The 22,449-nt window shown below is 41.4% G+C and overlaps 1 protein-coding gene across 3 annotated transcripts in view; it reads left to right on the top strand.

The window, feature by feature from the left end:
* The first annotated feature begins 4,866 nt into the window (after nt 1-4,866).
* The window catches only part of ATRN (attractin), a 152,598-nt gene continuing 135,015 nt past the window's right edge, over nt 4,867-22,449 (top strand). For all 3 annotated transcript variants that reach the window (XM_029919212.1, XM_029919213.1, XM_029919214.1), the window contains exon 1: nt 4,867-5,325. In XM_029919212.1, coding sequence (XP_029775072.1) covers nt 4,949-5,325 — 377 coding nt within the window. In that variant the 5' untranslated portion in view covers nt 4,867-4,948. The remainder of the gene's footprint in view (nt 5,326-22,449) is intronic.

Below are 22,449 nucleotides of genomic sequence, written 5' to 3'. Positions count from 1 at the left end.
CTGTCCTTCGAGTTGATATGAAGGCCACTTCCTGTATTTGTGGGGCTTACCTATGGCAGCCAGCAAGAGTTCTGACAACGGCATAAGAGGGCTGATCCTGTGCTCCCAGATCAAGGATCCCTAAACATTTTCCTGTAGAGCCTGCCAAGGATTATAGGCATCTTATGTTTGTAAGTTGACCTAACCCTCACATGGGAGCTACCATTGCTACCATTGTGTTTGTTCCAAACCCTCAGGATCAACCTTTTTCATAGGCAGTATAGTATCTTACATGTTAGGTAAGATCTGATATCTATAGTTAGGGAATTGCTTTGTTCCATATAGACTAAGAGTATAAGAAGATCTTTGACATAAAAAATGTTAATGTTTCAAATATTACAGAGTGAGGTCTCTTGATACTTAGGTAAGATCGGAGAGCTGATCAGATAGATCTAACTAGGGCAGCATTCATCCTTACAATCCAGTGTTCCATAAAGTTTTTTTAATGTTTTATTTATTTTCGAGACTGAGAGAGACAGAGCATGAGCAGGGAGGGGCAGAGAAAGAGGGAGACACAGAATCAGAAGCAGGCTCCAGGCTCTGAGCTGTCAGCACAGAGCCAGACGCGGGGCTCAAACGCATGAATGTGAGATCATGACCTGAGCTGAAGTCGGAGGCTTAATCGACCTAGGCGCCCCCATAAATGTTTATTGTATACAGTAGACTGATATCCCTCCCAAATTTCCTTCCCACCTCCCCCCCCCCCACCTTTCTTATAGCTGTGAGTGTTGGCTGCCGCCAAATGAGATCTATATACAAAACAATGCCCTCTTGCCTCAAGGTGGAATCAACTCTATGATACAATCCATGTCTCAAGGCTCTCCGTAGGATCAGGCTACAGCTTGAGTCCAGATAAGACCACATCCTTGCTTAGCTCCCTTCCCTATCTGTCCTGCTTCCTTCATCGCCTTTCTCCAGAGAGCACTCTCATAATAAATCATGTACTCAAATCCTGTTTCGGGCTCTGCTTCTAAGGAAACTGCCCTAAGACAATGCATGAGTAAAAGCCAAAAACCTGTTTAAAACATCCATGTCCATGACCTGGAGACAATGCAAAGATATAAAAAATGATGACTTGAAATTAGAGAGAACAAAGGGCACACAAACAGAGAGAACGCCTTTCTTGAGTTAAAAAAAAAAAAGAAAGAAAGAAAAAAATGGGCAGAGGTAATTTCAGACCATCTTAGTGGATACAAACCTCCTTGGCCATACAGTTGGTAAGGGAGGACACTGTTATGTGGAGACTGGACTTAGAGCAGTTCCAGGAATTCTTCGCCATTGGAATTCCTTGCCATTAACATTAAAATTTCTAGATCCTGGAAGCTGGAAGTGGCCACCTTGAAAGGACTAGTAGAGAAAAAGATGGTGTGGGATTTAAGGTAGAACAGTCACAGAGTGATGGCGGTAAGCCATAACGAGTCCAACAGATGTGCTTCTGGGGCTGCAATGATCCTTTTCTTGAAGAACAACCTGACAGGGGTGCCTGGGTGGCTCAGTCGGTTAAGCATCTGACTTCAGGGCAGGTCATGATCTTGCACTCTGTGAGTTCGAACCCCACATCAGATTCTGTGCTGATGGCTCAGAGCCTGGAGCCTGCTTTGGATTCTGTGTCCCCCTCTCTATCTGCCCCTACCCTGCTTGTGATCTCTCTCTCTCTCTCTCTCTCTCTCTCTCTCAGAAATAAACATTTAAAAATATTTTAAAAAAAGAATGACCTGACAATAGTATCAGAACCCTCTGTGTATTATATATGACTGATTCATTGTACATTCTACATGTATATACAATAATGCAGTCATTCTTACTCCTTTTTTTGAATAACTTAAAAAAATTTTTTTAATGTTTTATTTATTTTTGAGAGAGAGAGAGAGAGTGGCAGCATGAGCAAGCGAGGGTCAGAGAGAGAGAGGGAGACACAGAATCTGAAGATAGGCTCCAGGCTCTGAGCTAGCTGTCAGCACAGAGCCTGACGTGGGGCTTGAACCCATGAACTGCAGGATCATGACCTGAGCCAAAGTCGGCCGTTTAACCGACTGAGCCACGCAGGCGCCCCCTTAATCAACTCTTAATCAAGTCTACCTCACAAGACTTATTCTTATCTTTGGAGGCAGGAAGTTACAGAGCATTTGGTAATCTGTTGCAGTCCCAAAACAAACCTTTGCCAAACTTAGTGACTTAAAGAAGTTCATTTATTTATTTGGCTTGTGTGTCTGCAGTTTGGGTGGGTTAGCAGAGGTGGCACCCCTCTGCTTCATTAGTGTCTGGAAGTCTTAACTGGGTAGAACTGAATGGTGGGGTCCAGAATGACTGCAGCTGGCTTCCTTGCAATATGGCGGTCTCAGATTAGCTGGGTCTCTTTTATGGCAGCTGATTTCCTTAGAGCTGCTTGGGTTTGAAGGCACACGGAAAGAAGTGGCACAACTTCTTGGAACTTCTCAGAAGTTCCAGGATATCACTTTCACCACAGTCTATTGTTTCAACAAACACTAAGGCCAGCCCAGATTCAAGGAGTTGGAGGAATTAGTCCCCCGTCTTTCCATGGAAGAAGTGAAAAACAATTTGTAGCCATCTTTAATCCACCATGCAGAAGTGGAGGGGACTCTTTAAAGGAAAAAAAGATTGCAATATTTCCCTTTATAGGTCAAGGTAAGATTTTGGATTTTTTTTTGGTTGTTTAAAAAAATTTTTTTAACATTTATTCATTTTTGAGATACAGAGAGAGACAGAGTGTGAATGGGGGAGGGGCAGAGAGAGGAAGACACAGAATCTGAAGCAGGCTCCAGGCTCTGAGCTGTCAGCACAGAGCCCGACGCGGGGCTCGAACTCACGAACCGTAGTATCATGACCTGAGTCGAAAGTCAGACACTTAACTGACTGAGCAACTCCGGCACCCCTGATTTTGTTTAAGGCAAGATAATTTAAGGCAAGATAGTTTAAGGAAAGAGAACCAGAAAAGGGAGAAGATCAAAGAAGAAAACATTTGCTGTATCAAGGTTCTAGGTTGCTGTCCTGTGGATGCAAACCATTTTCTGTTATCTCTGAGTTTTGGTAAAATGATGTGAAACTTCACAGCCTGGGTTCAGTTTTGTTGTGGGGAAAGAAGGTAAAGTCTGGTTCGATTTCTGGCCTGGGGGAGTAGGGGGAGCAGTGCTTCCTGAAACCAGGGGATAGCTTCATGTAAGCCACCTCCTCTGACTGGGTTCTTGCCAGAGGGTAGGGCCATGTCTTCCATCCCCACCTCATTCTACACAGCTCCCCTCAGACACTGCAGTAAAAACACCTGCAAACCAGAATGCCAGGGGTAGGGCCTAAGACTGAACAGTATGTTTCATGTAACATTAGGAGGGATGTGTGGGTAGGGAGTTGAGGCTGAGACTGGTGTGCTGTTAGGCTTCACCAAACTAGAAGTGGATACACAGTAAGGTGGGTCAGGACCTGGGTATGAGTATCGGGGTATGTTCTAGAATTCTGTGCTTTAAGGTAAAGTGAAAGGGGATTTCTTTGTTTCCCACGGACTGCAGGGTGCTCAAACTCTGAGGTAGCTGCCACAGGAATATTCCTCATAACACAAGGCTTATGTCAGACAATGTCTGCTTATCCATTGTTGAGAAACAAACCTCTCTAAAACTTAGAGGCTTCAACTGGTAGCCAGTTTATCATTTCTCGGGATTTTGGAAAAGGCACAGACTTACCTCTCTTCCAGGTAATGAGGAACAGCTCAATGGCTGGAACAACCTCTGGCTCCTTTCCTCAGCTGGGATGGGTTCACCAGGTTCATGTGTCTGGGACCTCACTTCCTAATGGCAACTGGGTCCCTACATCTCCTGCGAGTAGTCGCAGGGCCCTTCCTCCTCTATGTGGTCTCTGTGTGTCATCTTTTTACAGCAAGGTGGAAGAGGGCGAGCAGCTCAGGATTTTCAAAATCAAAATCAAGGTTACCAGATATTCTCAAAGCTCTATATCTGTAATGGGCACAGTCACTTCTGCCACGTTCTTCCATTGGTTAAATCGAATCACAGGTCCAGTCCAGATTCCAGGGTTGACAACCATTGACGACCACACAACGTTACACTATCTTGAGGCATGTTTCACTGGGATCACCAAAGTAACAAACTACCTGACAAGTAGGTGCAGATGTATGTAGTGGGCTGAAGGTGCTGGCTTCTCTTCAGAGATGTCTGAGAACATGTAGTGCAAAGTAAGAAAACCCCAAACCTCCTCCACATAATTAAGGGTGGGGGCTCTGGTCGGCCACTGGATCAGCCTGAATTAAGGAAGCTGAACTCTTCACTCAGGAGTATTAGGCATTTATTGCGCATACCCTATGTGCTGGGTTCTTAACACACGTGTCACTTTGTTATCCCTCCTTTACAGAGGGGAAAGCAGAGGCTGGAGCGCAGCTCTCTTTCTACAGTACCGACGAAGCTTTCTAGGCCCCTTCTGCCCCGCTGGCAGTTGGGGCAGAGCGATGGCACGTGCCGGGGTCTCCGGGAGGGCAGTGCTCCACACCTCCGGCTTTGCCAACAGAGCTGACCACTCCCAGTAAGCCAGCGGGAAGAGGGTGCCTCAGGGATGCTAACCTGTCGCTGGCCCACCGAGCGAAGGCCAAAAATCGGACCGCAAAGGCGCCTTAGACCCGAGGTGGGAAGGGGGGAAATCTCAGCAAGCCACAGACCAAGGCTCAGAGCCCCGCCCCTAAGGCCGCGCGTGCTAGAGGACGGCCCGCCCGCCGCGCTCCGCCCACGCACGCACGCATCGCCCCGCCTGCCGCGCGGCTCTGGCCCCGCCTCCAGGATTGACCGCCCGAGCCACCGTCCGCACAGCCCCGCCCCGCACGGCCAGGCAAAGCGGAGCCGGCCGTGCGGTGTGTGTGTATGTGTTCGCGGGGCGCCGTCTCAGCCCCGGGAAGATGGTGGCGGCGGCGGCGGCGACTAAGGCGAGGCTGAGGAGCAGGACGGCAGCGACAGCGCTTGCGGGCAGGAACGGCGGGCAGCGCTGGGACTGGGACGCGACCGGGGCTGGGAGGCCGGGGCTGGGGGCCGGGCTGCGCCTGCCGCGGTTGCTGCTGCTTCTGCTGCTGCTGCTCTCGCCGCCGCTGCTGCTGCTGCCCTGGGCGGCCGAGGCCGCGGCAGCGGCGTCGGCGGTGTCGGGCTCAGCCGCAGCCGAGGCCAAGGAATGTGACCGACCCTGTGTCAACGGCGGCCGCTGCAACCCTGGCACCGGCCAGTGCGTCTGTCCCGCCGGCTGGGTGGGCGAGCAATGCCAGCACTGCGGGGGCCGCTTCAGGTGAGTTGGGGGTGGTGTTGGAGGGTCAGGCCTGGGGGGAGGCTGAGGCTAAGGGGCGCACGGGATGGCTCCAGGCCGGAGGCAGATGCCGGACAGAAAGTGGGGAGGGTACGGCCGCTTTACGGTGTTTCAGGACCATTTGCTTCCGCGGAGATCATCGTCTTTGGCCTAGGGTCGTCTTGTACTGGAAGATGAAAAGGTTCGAGGCAAGGGTGGAGGCACTCCAGAGCGGTTTGGGTGCGGCGGGTACGTGAGAAGAGAGCTTAGAGTCCCAAAGAGTATCAAAGCCAGTCCTTGAAACTGGGCCTCTTTCGGATAAACGAGCTATAAAAGACGAGAGAGAGCTAGTCTTACTTAAAGACTTCGTTTTAACGTTCCCTTGTTCCCTAGGGCCTGATGAGTTCCCCGACTCATTGGAGATGCCGGGTACTCCGAAGAAACAGGGCCCTGGAAGTGATTTGTTGGCTGGAGATAAAAGGAAAGGTTTAGGATTGTGAGATAACTAGAGAGAGAGTCAGTGGTTGTTGGCTAGAGGAAAGTGAAGACACTAGCCTTTTGAAGCACACCAGAGGAGGCTGATTGGAACAGGATGGAGAGGGCATAGAAGGAGGTTCCTGTACGCCCTGGTTTCTGGAGAATATGGAGTTCTGAGTTGGCCTGGTTTGGGACAGTACCTCCTGGAGAGATCATTAATTCATTAATTAAAAGTTATCTATTATTTGCTTCAGTTGTGAAAGGATTTCTGGGTAGTACACACAAACAAATAGATTAGCCAGACTTTGACCTAGTCCACATGGAGTTTGGAATACAGTAAGAGAAAGATAAGTACACAAATGACTCTAGTCCTAAGGACTACGGAGTCATTCATGCCTTGGCAGATATTACTAAACATTTTGGATGTCAGATGTGGAGGAGTGGGGAAATATGGAGACCAAAACAGGGGGGGGTCCCTGCTTTCATGGATCTTACATTCTAGTGGGGGAGAAAGGCAGTTAATAAGTAAATAAGCAAATAAGAAAGAAATGAATAAGATAATTTCAGATAATAGTAAATGCTGTCAAGAAAATAAAACAGGATGACCTGATGGAGAATTATAACTAGTGACTAACTTTAGGAGGAACCTTTCATTTGAAGTGACATTTGAACGGATCTAAATGAGGCAATGGAGAACCTGTGGGAATTCAGGGAGGGAGGTTGTGACTAGCTAGGGGAATGCAAGGAAGACTTCCAGGAGAAAGCGACATTGGATTTGAACATTTGGAGCGAAGTAGGATTTGGAAATGTGTAGCTGGGGAAAAAAATTCGAGATGGGAGGAAGGATGCAAGCAAAATTGTGGACCAGAAAGTAAAGTTTTGCTGGTACCAGAGTGTATAGGAGAGAGTTGTGAGAGAGATGGTAAAATTGTAGATTCATTTAATGTCAGATCTTCAGGGGAACTCCTAAACATTGAGGAGATGAGCTTCTTATTGTTAGGGAATAACCAAGTGATTTCATGACCTTTGTGTAGGGAGGCTGTAACTTTTTTTTTAAGTTTATTTTTGAGAGAGCGAGTTAATGCATGGAGGGACAGAAAGAGAGGGAGAGAGAGAGAGAGAGAGAGAATGCCAAGCAGGCTCCAAGCTGTCAGCACAGAGCCCGATGTGGGACTTGATCCCATGAACCAGGAGATCATGACCATAGCCAACATCCAAGAGTTGAATGTTTAACCAGCTGAGCCACCCGGGTGCCCCAGGGCCTTGTAACTTACTTAGGATGTTCTGATTTATGAACTACATTAATTGACTCATATTTATTGAGGGCTCCTCTGGGCAAACAAGATCAACACAGTCTTGCTCTTATGGAGTTTATATTCTAGCTTGGGAATAAGAAATCTAATAATCAATTTATTATTATTTTGTTTGAGGCGATGGAAGAAAGGATAGGGGACAGAGGACTTGACTTAGTTTGGAATGGTAGTGGCTGAATAAGTGACCTTTGAGTTGAGATCTGAAGGGCAGTATAGCACTACCTATGTGAGGGGTGGGGTGCTAAGAGGCTAGCATATCCAGAGGCTTGAGATGAAGGGGATCATGACAAGCTGAAGGGAAGGTCAGAGAACTGAAGCAGAGAGCAATGGAAGCATGGCAAGACTGGAGAGACAGGCAGGGGCCAGGCCATGTGAAGCCCTGTAGGTTGAATTGAGAATTTTGACCTTTAGCTCTTGAGCAATGGAATGGCATAGTTAACTCTCACTTTCATAACATTACAGGATTTTAGATTGGAGCCAGAGCGGGAATGGCTTTGAAGGTAAGGCCAGAGCGTTTTGAATTTGAGGATCTTCTAAGATCAAGTGAATGGAGGGTTGTGTCAGATAAGAGTCCTTTTAAGTTCTGAGAATCTGGAATACTGTGGAAGGCAGCGGGGGCCCACGGGGCATGGAGGAACATGCATAGCAAGGTCAGTCTGTCTACTGTTCCACCTATGTGGACTCATTGTAAGCATGAGAGGTAGTGGGCACCTGGGTGGGGACTGGCCTAGGTCAGGAGGGTAGTAATGAGAACCTGAGATAGGCTGTGGAAATGGAGGCAAGGTAGGTGCTAGGTGGTATTGCAGAGGTAAGAGACAGGTCTTGCTTTGAAACTGGTTCATTCTTGGGAAAGGAGGGGGATAGTGAGGGAAGGCAGAATAGATCCTATCTTGTGTGACTGAGAAGATAGTAATACAATTAACAGACACAGGGACACAGGAGGAGCAGATTTTACACATGCTGAGATTGAGTGCTCTTAGGGGATCCACTTAGCAAGACAGGTGTAAGCATTGGGGTCATTTGTGTATGAGGGAAGTTGCCAGGGAGAAAGAGCAGGTCTCTTTCTAGTCCAGAGGATTGGAGAAGAGCCACTTGTTATGGGGAAGAAGCAGTCCTGACACTGGTTGTCTCAGATGGTGTCATGCGTGAGTGGAGGGGCTCCCCTGGTCTTTGGGATGCTCTATTAGAGCAGGTTCGAGGCAGTGTCAGTGCTCCTTCCTGGGCAAACAGTTATCACTTTGGTCCTGAAAATCCCAATATATTTTGTGGGCTTCTGGAGTTTGCATTTTTGAAAATGAACATAAGAGGAACTTAATGTTTCTGGCCTTTTAAAACACTTTCATTAAATTGCTAGTGGAAGGATTATTTGAGGGGAAGACTGAAATGTTGGTTTTGATTATAGTGGTATGTATCTTGATTTAACTCACAGACCTTTTTGTTATTAAACGAAGAGACATTCAAATGAATACCTTTCTGGTTTGAAATGGCATCAAGTCGGTGTGTTTTTCTTTTAAATCTTTCTAGTGCCATAAATCCTGTGTTGTAATTGTTGTTATAAGGTCTTTCCTATCAATTGAAAGGAATGTAAGATGGTAAGAGGATTAGATTTCACCAGAGTTGTTGCTGAATGCATACTGTATATCAGGGACCTGGCCAAACATTTTCATATACATCGTGCCATTTAATCCTCTAGACAGCTCTGAGGTTGTTGTATAAAATTTGTTATTATATGGTTGCAGTTAGAAAATCACTTAATTTTTTTCCAAATGTAAGATATTACAGAAATGATTAATCCCAGAGGAGATTATTGTTGGTGTCAGTTCAGTAAAAATAAGTATGAAATCTTTGATGGATGATTTCCAACGCACTGCCAGTTTCATTCATTTTTATGTTACCATTCATAATTCAGTGATAATTTCTTAAAAAAATGTATTTGAGGAGGAGAGGCAGGAAGAATCCCTGGCATGGGGCTCAGTCCCATGAACTGTGAGATCCTGACCCCAACAGAAATCAAGAGTCAGATGCCGAACTGACTGAGCCACCCAGGCATCTCATCAGTGATCATTTTCTTCTATTTGTGACCTCACCATTGAACTTTTTCTTTTGAGGATAAATACATCCCGTCAAATTAGAAATAAAGATAGTAAGCCCATTTATAAAATTAATTGCATTTAATTCTTCTATCAGAAGTAGAAGTTTCAGAAGATAGACTCAAATAGCCTAGTGAATGGGAGCTTTGTAATTACCCAGGATATTAAGAACTTCCCTTCCCTAGAAGGAAAAAATGTGTAGTGCCTGACTTGCTCATTTGGAAAAGCATGTGTTTCTTGATCTCAAGGTCATAAATTCAAGCCCCACATTGGGTGTAGAAATTACTTAAACAAAACACATTTTAAAAAAAGAAAGAAAAAGAAAAGAAGCAGGCATTTATTGAGCACCTATTTTGTGTCGGGCACATGCGGTGATGGTGGTAGTAGGTGCAGCAGTACCTGCCACCAACTTTTCTCCATTTTTTTCTAGGTGTTGTGTTGAGTGCCCTTTAGAAATTGCTTCTTTTAATCCGTAGAGTGAAGTTATTCCCATTTCATGGATGGGTGAACTGAAGCTTGGAGATACTGAGTAACTTGCTCCAGCTCATACAGCTTGTGAAAAGATTAGACTGGGATTTGAATTCAGTCCTTGTTAATTCCCATACCCTTGTATTCTATTGTACCCTTTGTCCTTTCATTTTTTTCTGAGTCCAGTCACCCTTTTTGAACATTCTTTGGAAAGGCAGCAATGCCATTAAGAAACAAAGGAGGAAAAACAGATTTATTGCAGCAGTAAAGCTAGCATTAACAACAACAACAACAAAAACCCTTAACTTACTTGAACCTGTTTGGCTACTGGTCAAGGACATGCATAACTATATGAAATGAAATTCCTGGAAAATAAAATTTGAAAAAAGAAAAAGGTAAAAAAATTTTTTTGGTTTATCGTAACTACTAAGCAGTATTAACCTGAAGTCCTAAATTTATGTTCATGAGTCAGATAGGTTTGTCTGTGTTCCCCGGTATACAGCTCCATGAGCTCTGGCTTCGCAGAGCCTACAACAGTGCATAGGGCATGCTGCACAGTAAATATTTGTGGAAGGAAAGAAGGAAACCTTGCAGTCTATTTTTTATGATGTACAAAAAAGGTCATCCTTACCTATATGATTCCCCTCTCTGTCTTTTGTTCTCATAAATATCATGAACTTCATTGTCTTCTGTATACTGGGCATCTTTTTGGGGGTGTTTTACGGTCCCCTCATAGTAAGCCATCTGGGACATTTATCCTCATTGAAAAAAATAGCCTTTTCCTTTATACTCTCTTATTCTAGTAGCCAATCCTACTAAATTAAAGGTCAAAACTTAAGAGTAATCCTTTGCTCTTTCTGAGTATTCTGTCTTCTCTAAAGTCTTAAAATTTTGTTCCTTTCCACTCCTGCCGCTCCTGTCCTAGAGCATCTGGCCCTTCACCTCCTTGGTGACCTGCCTCTGTGGCACCCTGAATGGTCTCTTGCACCTCCAGAGTCCATTCAACACTTTGTCGTAGGAATCTTCTGAAAATGTGTGTCACTGCCTTGCTCAGAAACCTCTTTTCTTTTCCTATTCCTCTTATTCCCTGTAAAATGCCCCTTAGCAGAAGGCTTCCACTTCCCCAAACACATTCCTTTTTCCCCTAATCAGATTCTTCTACTTTGTACTTTTTCTGCATATTTGCTAAATTTAACACCTTTCCTTCTAGCCGCCCCCATATTCTTTCTTCTCTACTTACCTAGATTCTACCTCAAGGCCCATCTTCTGTTCTCTATAATCTGTTACAGCCCATTCTCTGAAATCATACCCATTATCTTTTTTTGAGATGTTATCACCTGTTCAATTCATAGATAGTTTTTGAATGATTATTATGTGTTAGGTGCTGTGCACTGCCTTGAGGATATAAAGGTGGGTAAGAAAGCCTTGCTTTCCCATTGGAGAGCTCGTAATTCTGAAGGGAGGACACCTATGTGCACAGGCAATTAGAAGTTAACAATAAAAGTACAAGCTTTATGTAGTGCTAGACTAATACTTGATGGAGAGGCTAGCTCTTTTGGGGGCCATGGTGGAAGGCAGCACAAAGAAGAGAACATTTGGGCAGATCTGAGGTTTAGCATGAACAGACGATCTGGGAGAGATGAGAATTCCAGAAGGAGAAAAGAGCATGTACAAAGACAGAGAATCATGGGCTATCATGCTTACCTTAAGTATGTTAATTTCCTAGGTTTGTTGTAACAAAGTACCATAAACTGGGTAGCTTAAAACAACAGAAATTTAATTTCTTACAGTTCTGGAGGTCACAAATATGAAATCAAGTGTTAATAGGGTCATGTTCTCGATGAAAGCTCGAAGGGAGAATCTGTTCCCTGCCATTCTCTTGGCTGCTGGAATTGCTAACAACCATTAGCATTTCTTGGCTTGTAGGTGCATCATTTTAGTCTCTGCCTCTATCACTTCAAATTCACATGACACTCTGCTTGTGTGTCTCTTGTCTTGTAAGGATGCCAGTCATGTTGGATGTATGAGTATGACCTCATCTTGAATACATCTGCAATGACTCTTTCCAAATAAGGTCACATTTATAGGTACTGAGGGTTAGGACTCCAATGTATCTTTTTGTGGGACACAATTCAATCCACAGCACGTAGAGAACTGGACACCGATGTGCAGGTAGTGTCTCCAGAAATTAAATGGAACTGGCCACTGGAAAAGAATCACTCTTTCTTAGACGCTCATTGCAAGTAAGGAGTGCATAACCTGTGAGGGATGTGTTGGAATGGTGTGAGACTGGAGGTGATAATGGCCTTTCTTCTTTCTTTCCCAACAACCTCCCACTTCAGGGTGCATGCTTAACCTGGGTTAAGCCATCAGGGCATTCCAGCCTCTGGTTGTTATGATTGTTTTGAGGTAGGCATGTGATCTAAGCTGACATAAAGTGAGTCTCAGGACTTTTGCTGGAGAACTCTCTCCTCTGGATGTTTATGAAAGGGATCTTGTGTCTTCTGCTTTGTGTGCTGAGGATATAAAACCTAGAACTGCTATATCATTGTTGTGATAGGAGCCCACCTGTGGTCACAGCAACTTCTAGAAGAGGGTGTATGTCAAGGAAAAGGAGCTGGAGACCTGATGATTATCTAAATCTCTGGATCAAATGTTGCCTGAAGCCATACTTTTCAGTTTTGTTAGATACTGCATTCTGTGTTTTTCTTAAGCCAGGTAGGGTTGGATTTCCTGTTCCTTATAATGTAGAACAATTCTGAACATACAGAGGAACATAGGTCAGGATCATGAAAGTCTTCTACACTGAGGAATTTGAGCCTTATTCTCTTAGAATTGACAACATGGTCTGAATTCCTGACATTTTTCTGCCAAGCCCTGTAGTTTTCCAGTGTTGATGGGCATGTGATCTGAACCCTCAGTTACCACAGGCAATCGTTTGAGCTTGTTTCTTTGATACTGCATAACTCAAATTGCCAACTTCCAATTGGGAATAAGGCTGTTCTCACTGCCCTTTACCGCAGCTCTAATTAGCCAATTTCCCATTTGAGGGCTCATTAATTTGTATTTGTAAATTGTGTTGGATATAATTTCTTTCAAGGTTCTTTTAGTGACAGACACTCAACTCATATAAGCTTAAGAGAAAAAAGATGGGAGAGATTTATTGGTTCATGTGTCAGAAAAGTCAAGGGGATATTGTTGGCTTTGTGTGTGGCTGGACCCAGGGGTCCACTTGGTCTCTCTCCCTCCATCTCTTGGCTTTGATCTGCTCTCTGCTGGGCTTATTCTCAGGCAGACTGTCTTCAGGTAGTGTCTCCAGAAATTAAATCGAACTGGCCACTGGAAAAGAATCACTCTTTCTTAGAGGCTCATTGCAAGTAAGGAGTGCTGATTGGTCCCTTGATCTTTACTGAAGATCCCTGTGTTTGGGTCATGGGAATGTGCTGATTGATCATACCTCACGTCCCAGCTCCATTAGGAGCAAGTGGCATGATCTGAGGAAGGGGAAGTAAGAAAGGAGAAAGGAGAACACGTATCGTGTACCGGACCATGGGGCTAGGCAGGTAAGAACAGGGACACCTCTGCGTATGTCTAGAACCTGCCATTGGGGAATATTCAATCAATGTTGGTGTTGAAAATTGGGAATGCTCTCGAAAATACTGTATCAGTAATGAAATGCTGGTCCCCTGGTATATCAGGAATTCATTCAGTCATTTTGAGGGGCTGTGGTGGATCCCACTATATGGAATGCATTATGCTGGCTCTTTTTTTTTTTAATGTTTTATTTATTTTTGATACAGAGAGAGACAGAGCATGAGAAAGGGAGGGGCAGAGAGAGAAGGAGACACAGAACTGGAAGCAGGCTCCAGGCTCTGAGCTAGCTGTCAGCACAGAGCCTGACGTGGACTCGAACCCACGAACATGAGAACTGATCTGAGCCGAAGTCAGAGGCTTAACCGACTGAGCCACCCAGGCGCCCCTGGCTCTTTTTTTTTTGTTTGTTTGTTTGTTTATTTTGAGAAAGCATGGTCACGCAAGTGGAGGGAAGGGCAGAGAGAGAGAAGAGAGAAAATCCCAGGCTCTGCACCATCAACACAGAGCCCAACGAGGGACTTGAACCCACTATCTGTAAGATTACGACCTGAGCTGAAATCAAGAGTCAGGTGCTTAAACAACTGAGCCACCGAGGTGCACCATGCTGGCTCTTTGAGGTCACTGCATACTGAGTTTCAGTCTCATGGAGCCAAGTCACTGAATGCATTTATTTGTCTCCTGACTTTGTGATGCAGGAGATAGAATTATGGGAGGAATCCATTATGTTATATTGGGTGAAAACTTAACTCTGTAAAATACTTACATAATGGACATTTAAAGTTTTTTGCTAATTTCTGGAGGATAGAGTTTACTTACTTGAAAAGGTAAAAACTGGGGCATTTGACTAGCTCATTCAGTAGAAAATGCAACTGCTGACCTCAGGGTTGTGAATTGAAGCCCCATGTTAGGCAAAAAAAGAAAGAACAGAAAAGGTAAAAATATGTTTGTTGAGTAAGAAGAAAAATTGAGCATGAGTGTCGTAATGTAATTGCATACATTATATGTTTGAAAGCAGATCTCTGACATTTAAGCTTTACCTCTTTGAAAGTTTCCCAAGATCGTTAAATGCTTTTTGTTTACTCTAGTGTAGAGGAGATAGAAATATATAGGAGAAAAACAGAGTACATTTACGGTCAAAACAGTTTTTTTCTAAAAATGATGAAATGACTTAATAAATGTGTAGGTTACATTTATCTTGAGTATTAAATTTACAAGTAGGTATTTGGTACTGTTGTTGAACAGAAATCATATTACTTTTCAGCACAATCTTGTTTCTAAAACTGAAATGAAACTTGTACTTTTTGGAGAATTTGTGTCTGGAAATTTATCAACCACTGACTGACCTATTCTGAAACTTTTTTCTCACTTACACTCGTTACCGTTTTCTGTGATTTCTCAAATGCATCTTGGCAAACCCAGTCTCATCCATGTATTGTGTACTGATCTAATTCTTCATTTTGTTACTCTCTTCCTTCCATTTCCCTTTTCTCCTTGTACTTTCACACTAGCCCTTTATAATTAGCCAGACATTTCCTCATTTTTCCTTCTGAGGATGGCTTTCTCTATTTGTCTTGCTTATTGTTTTCTTCTCATTTTTTTTTCCTTCTCATTTTATGGATGTCATCTTCCTTTAAATACTTTTCTTTTAATACTTGAGACCCTGGTTTGATTTTATTGTTTCAGTTTTTAATGCTATAAGTTTTCTGTTCTTTCAAGTTAATGTTTTGAGCAAACTTCAATTCTAGCTATTTATTTACATGTTTATACATCTTGAATTGTCTTGCACTTATAGAAGTTAATTTTAGTCATGGCTGAATTGCCTGTTTATCTTTTTAGAATTTGATATTGCATTTTAATTAAGAATTTTCTAGTTTGTTCCTTAATAAGCTTATAAGCATTAGGGCTAGAACTGTGTCAGATGCTGTTAAGAGACACATCAGTCACCTTTCTTGACTACTGTTCTGATATTTTTGATTCACGTATCCCTTCACAAAAATTTACAATCTTCTGGACTCTTAGAAATTGAAAAATAATCTTTTTAAACAAAATTTCCTGTTTTTGATGAGATGATTTTAAATAGACCTAAACATAATTTTTTAATAGACTGTTATATACATTTTAAATATAATTTGTAATGATATTTATAATGTTAAAAGAAAAATTTGACCTTTTCCTTGCTTAACATGTGGCACATGTTAATATATTTTAAATTAATTTTATAAGGAAAAACATGATTTAGAGTAAAAAAAAATGACAATTTTGGACTGAATTTATATTAGAATAGAGATTGAATTGGACTCTGTGCTATAGAAATAGACGTTTCTGTCAGTATTTAAGCATTTTTGCTTTAAAAATTATGTCTCAAATAATTTTGGTGTGTTGTTTCTAAATCATAAAATGATGGTTTTCAGCTATTTGTAAGCATTTCTCTGCAGATAGCATATTTCCCGTGTGGATGGTTTTTTCAAAATTGAATGGAAAGGCCAGATTGACTGTAATTGTTACTTAATTTTCCCCTTTTAACATTGGTTTTTTGAAGTATTCGGGATATTTTACAAAGCTATACAAGGATTTTGATCACAAGGTTTGGCAAGATGATCTTGAGGCAAATTTGCAGAATTAGATTTCTTTTATGCCCTTCTGTAACTTGTATTTAAAAACTGTGTCCTATGCTTCTCTTTTAGATTATGCCAGTGCTCTTTTAATTGAAACATCCTTTGGGCCACTGGTTGAGAAACACTGACCAACCCTGAGGGAGTAACTGGTTGCTTTAAGGCAATTATGTTTGGGGCTGGGTTCCGTCTCTGAGCTAACTTTAACTTCCTTTTAATATGAAACATTTCAAGTCTATGGAAGAGATACAAAGAGTAATAAAATGAACATCTGTGTACCTGCAACCTAGCTTTCCTGGATTTCCTTTTTCTTTTTACTATTATTATAATATAATAATATTAAATTATATAATATAAAATGTTACGGATACCAACAGAAGCCCCCGTGTTAATCCTCCCCCATCCTGTTTCCCCTTACTCTCTTCTCAGAGGTAATTTGTATGGTAAAGTTCATGTTTATTATTTCCCTTGCACATTTCTACTTTTACTATAGACACACCCACACAATGTCTTGTTTCCAAAAACAAGATCATGTTTTCAGACTTCATAAAAAGTAACTATTCTATAACATGTTGTTTTCACCCCCCAAATCAATTTTTTAATGCTTTTGAGATTTGTTTGTATTAATAATTGTAACTCCCCTGGGGCACCTGGGTGGCTCAGTCGGTTAAATGTCTGACTTCGGCTCAGGTCATGATCTCTTGGTTCGTGGGTTCGAGCCCCGCGTCAGGGTCTGTGCTGACAGCTCAGAGCCTGGAGCCTACTTCAGATTCTGTGTCTCCCTCTCTCTCTCTCTCTCTCTCTGCCCCTCTTCTGATTACACTGTCTCTCAAAAATAAATAAATGTTAAAAAGATAAAAAATAATTGTAGGTCTTGTTGATTCATAGCTGTATTCAATATAGAACTCCAATTTATTTGCCCATTCTCCTGCTGATGGGCATTTAGATTTTTCCAACTTGTCCTGCTACAAAAACAGCTACAATTAACATTCTTTACTTATCTCTTTATGCACCTGTACATGAATATTATCTAGGGTTGTTATCTTCAAACTTTTGAAGCACCTCCAAAATAATTTTAAAATTCTTTTTACTTCCTTGCATACTTTATATTGACATGCAGTTGACATATATCATTTTTTAAAAAAGGATTTACATAGTTGCAAAGAATAAAGTTACTAAAAAAATTATATTATTTTTTAAAATTTACTGGGTGGAATCCAAATTCCATAATAGTTTCATAACTGTTCTCATTCATTAAAAAAATACACGTGTGGTTGTCTTTAACAGTCAGGTTTTGGAGTGAGCCTTTTTTTACCTTAAATTCTTAGTTTCATTCTAATAACCTCATATAATTTTATAATTTTTTTCCTGGGCTATGAATTCTGCCCATTGATTTAGATGTCACATGCCATAAAACTCACCACTTTAAAATGTACAATTCAGCGACTTTTAATATATTCATAAATTTGTGCAACATCAGCACAATTTATTTCCAGAATATTTTCATTACACCAGGCAGAAACGCTGTACCTATTACCAGTCACTCGCCTCCATTCATCCTTTCTCCTAACCACTGACAGCCACAGTCTGCTTTCTCTCTATGGCTATCATTCTAGACATTTCATATAATGTTATCATACAATATGTGATTGTTTTGATTGACTTTTACTTAGCATAATGTTTGAAATTATCTTTGCATCATGGATCAGGACTTCATCCCTTTTTATGGCTGAATAATATTCCATTGTGTGCATAAACCACATCTTATTTAACCATTGCATCAGTTAGTGGCCATTTACATGATTTTCACCTTTTGGCTATTGTGAATAATGCTGTTCTGAACATTTGTAAACAAGTTTTTGTGGATTTCTGGGTATGTCTCTTGGGTGTATACCTAGGAATGGAATCGCTGGGTCATGTAACTCAGTGTTTTACTTCTTAAAAAGTGCCAGACTTTTTTCACAGAGATGGCACCAGTTTATATTCTTACCAGCAGTTTATGAGGATTCTATTTCCTGTACATTCTCACCAGTACTTAATTTCTGTGGTTTTATGCTTTCCTAATGAGTGTAACTCGTATCTGTTATGGCTTTGATCTACATTTCCCTAGCGTCTGTTGATTTTGAGTGTATTTTCATGTGCTTTTTGGCCAGTTGTACATCTCCTTTGGAGAAATGTCTAATCCTTTGCACATTTAAAAATTAGGCTCTTTGTCTTTTTATTGTTGAGTTGCAAGTGTTCTTTATATATTCTGCATATTTCTAATATTATGGCATATGATTTGCAAATAGTTTCTCCTAATTTTGTTCATTTTTTTTACAATAAAAAACAGCCTTGATAGTATCTTTTGACATATAAAAGTTTTTAATTTTAATAAAGTCTAATTTATTTTTTCTTTGGTTGCTTGTGCTTTAAGTGTCTTATCTGATAAACCATTAACTAATCCAAGAGCATGAAGATTTACATCTGTGTTTTATTTTTAAGAGTTTTATGGGTTTAGCTCTTACATTTTGGTCTTTTATCCATTTTGAATTAATTTTTGCACATGCTGTGAGGTAGAGGTTTCACTTTGTTCTTTTGCAAGCAGATATCCAGTTGTTCCATTTAGTGTAGAGACTATTTTTTCTCTTCACTAAATGGTCCTGGTACCCTTGTTAATTGAGTAGTTGTATGGGTTTTTGTCTAGACTCTTAATTATATTCCATTGACCTGTATGCCTATTGTTATATGGGTACCAGCCTGTCTTGATTACTTTGTAATAAATTTTAAAATCCTTCTACATATTTTTAAAATGTTTTATTTTGAGATAATTATTGATTCACATAGGATTATAAGAAATAGTAGAGAGATATCCTATCCTCTCCCCTGTTTCTTTTAATGGTAACAACTTAGATAACGGTAGTACAAGAGCACAACCAGAAAATTGGCATTGATACAGTTTAATCAACTTTATTCTGATTTCACCAGTTTTACATGCACTAACTTGTGTACATGTATTTCTGCCACAGAGTTTTATTCTAAGAATTTCTGTATTGAAGATAATTGAGTATGTTACCATATTTCTTTAAAATGAGGATTTGTGTATAAAGTTTTTTTTCAGTTTCATGTCATGATGAGACTTTATGTGAAGAGTTTTTTCTGAATTAACTAATCATTATGATTATTTTTAGTGCACAGCTGAGCAAACCATATAAATGTAATGGACATTTTTAGAAATAATAAACATAATAGATTTTTATTGGAAAAGCATCTCTTATTGAGATGGATAGTACTTTAAAAAAATCTGTGGATGATATAACTTACTGCTAGAATGAGACAGAACTCTGTGTAAATCTTACTCCTTTTCCCCCCCTTTGGTAAGTGTAAAACTGACGAACATTGTCTGTGCAGTCATTGTAAACACTTGACAAGGGTAGTAGCATGGTGACATCAGTGCTGTAGGAATGCTGTTCTGACTGTGGGCTGCTTAGTAGACTTTGTGGGCAGGTCCCTGAAGCTGAGAAGATCACCATGGCTTTGACAGTTAAGACTGCTGTGAATTATTTTGGTCTTGGGATAGAGCATAGCAGGGGGAATGAAGATGAAAGGGTGAATCTGAGGAAGCCTTTGATGGCAGTTCTATCATAAATTGGCCATACATTTGATGATGAGGCAGAAGCTAACAAATGTCAAACCAACATTTTGAGCCTAGGAGAATGGGGCTATATTATCATTTCAGGTGGACTATAGCTGGATGGGAAGAGATATTCCTCTCACAAGACTAACGTAATATTCAAATTACTAGCTAAGAATGTATCTAGAAACCTATAAGAGATGAGGGGGCCACACAAAGCAGAGCCAAATGCAATTGTGTCAGAGCCATATTTTTTGGCTCCTGGGTTTTTTTTGCAGGGTTGACTTTTGTTGATTCTGGACTCCCAGATTTTGCTGTTGCATTACCCTGTTATACTCTGAGTTTTCATTTCTATTTAAAAAAACAATACAAATAATCTTCGTATAGATGTTTAAGGAAATGTTTTATATAAACTATTGGACTCCTGGTTCTTGAACCAAACTAGGCATCCACAAGACACCGCCTCATCTGGGGGTATAGAGTCAGATCACTCTCTAGATGTCTTTGAGCAAAGGCTCTACCTCTACTTTTTTTAAGCTTCTGAAATGCTCTTCTCTCCAGAATGTTATGGATACATACAAGAGTTTATCTTGGACTGTCTTTGTTGTAAACTGCTGGTATTGAAATTTTTTGTTGTTATGAACTTTGTTGGAATTGATATTTTTATTCAGTAGTCATCACTGGAGAAAAAAAAAAGTGAATGAAATATATCCTTGAGAAAATCATGGTTGTCTAGTAGGCAGAGAGGTTTCTTTGTATCAGTAAGAGACCATGTGCTGTCTAACACAGAGAAGGAATCATTCATCCCGGTATCAAGAACATTGGGTACAGTGTCCAGAGTTCCATGGGACATTGAACTGAGATCTGAAAGGGTAATTAGGAGTTTGCTAGGTGGGGAAGCAAGAGCGAGGGCAGAAGATAGAGATAGGATGTGCTAAGGCATGGGGACTTAAGGACAGGTGAGTTGAGGGAAGAGAGTGACATTCAGTACTGCTGTACTTTGGGCTGCTCCGTCTGGGGAGCAGTAGTCAGAGATGGAGCCGGAGAGGTAAAGTGGGGTTGGAATGTGATGGGCCTTGTGTCCATCAAGGCAGACAAAGGTTTCCAGGCAGATTTGACGTGATCAGATTGGCCTTTGAGGAAGATGACAGATTGCTCTGTAGAGAACTGGTCACATCAAGGAATTTAGGCTGAGCTGTTGCAGAGACCAAGCTTGGATGAGGAGAATTTGAACCAAGGCATTGGCATGGGCAGTAGGAATAGAGAAAGGACAAAAATGACAGTGGTTTTGTAGGCTGAATGATTGGGGTGAGGTAAAGGAACAATTGATGAGTTTTGAAAGAGGGTGTATGATGACAAAATGTTGAAAAAAATAAGTAAAAGAAGGGGATTTAATGATTTATTTTTTAAAAGTTTTTTAAAAAATGTTTTATTTATTATTAGAGAGAGAGAGAGACAGTGTGAGTAGGGGACAGTCAGAGAGAGAGGGAGACACAGAATCTGAAGTAGGCTCCAGGCTCTGAGCTGTCAGCACAGAGCCTGACACGGTGCTCGAACCCACAAATCATGAGATCATGACCTGAGCCAAAGCTGGACTCTCAACCTACTGAGCCACCCAGGCTCCCCAGTGATTTAATTTTTTGACATAAGAAATATTCATCTCAAATATGGGTCTAGCTTTGTGCTAGAAACGTAGCTTGGGTGGTTACCAGTGTGTAGATGGTAGGTAGGTGAAGCCATGAATGCAGATATGATTACCTGTAAGAGGGATCCTGGAGAGCTGGATCCAGGACAACTCCCGGTACAGAGCCCAGAGTGTGAGCAAAGGGATTGTCCCTTGATTTTATTGAGTCTTTCAAGGTCGATGACGTACTATTTTTAAAAAATATGAGGGAGCCATATTATTTTATGATAGTTTTAATTATCATCGTGAATGAGTATGGTAAGGTATATCCTAAACATTTAAGCATATAGCATGCATTCGTAATGTTATATGATTTATTATAGTTGTAGATTTACTTTTTTTTAATAATTGGAACAAATGTTTAATCTGTTACATTTTACGGTCATTAGTATGAATACATTTTCTTTTTTTCTTTTGTTTTTTATGTTTTATTTATTTTTGTGTGAGAGAGAGACAGAACATGAGAAGGGAAGGGGCAGAGAGACAGGCAGACACAGAATCCAAAGCAGGCCCAGGCTCCAGGCTGTCAGCAGAGAGCCCGACGTGGGGCTCAAACCCATGAATGTGTGATCATGACCTGAGTTGAAGTCGGAGGCTTAACCGACTGAGTCACACAGGCGTCCCTGAATACATTTTCTTGATGAACTTTTTTCATTGTATTTTGATTTTAAGGAATTAGAGAAAACATTTTGACTAAAGGTGAAACTTTAGAATGTGGAAATATTTTCAGTATTTCAGTGCCAAAAACTCAGCTACTTTAACTCCTAGACATTCCAAGATTGTGTATGGAAGATTTGCTCTTAATTTGTAGTATGTATTAGAATCATTTGTGGAGCTTTAAAGATACCACTGCAATGGTAGACCCCAGCTGAGAGGGGGGTTTATGTTTGGGCCCCACCATTTGTGTTTTTTAAAGCTCTTTTGGTAATTTTAACGTGTTTTCTAGGCGAGAACTCTGTATCAGGGGATTGAGCAGGAGCTTTGTTAGTATGTTTTGCTTCTTGCTTAAATGGCTAGCTTCTTTGCTTAAAGCTATGACAGCAGGGGCGCCTGGGTGGCTCAGTCCGTTAAGACTCCGACTCTTGGTTTCAGCTCGGGTCGTGGTCTCATGGCTTCATGGGTTTGAGCCCTACATAGGGCTCTGTGCTGGCCGTGTGGAGCTTGCTTGATATTCTCCCTCTCTCTCTCTCCCTCCCCCCCCCTTTCTCTCTCTCTCTCTCTCTCTCTGCCCCTCCTGCACTCATGCTGTCTCTGTCTCTCTTGGAATAAATAAATA

This window comes from Suricata suricatta, chromosome 12, assembly GCF_006229205.1.
Source record: "Suricata suricatta isolate VVHF042 chromosome 12, meerkat_22Aug2017_6uvM2_HiC, whole genome shotgun sequence".
NCBI classification, from domain to species: Eukaryota; Metazoa; Chordata; class Mammalia; order Carnivora; family Herpestidae; genus Suricata; species Suricata suricatta.
The sequence above is the reverse complement of the archived record's forward strand: the minus strand, read 5'-3'. Positions and strand labels throughout refer to the sequence as shown.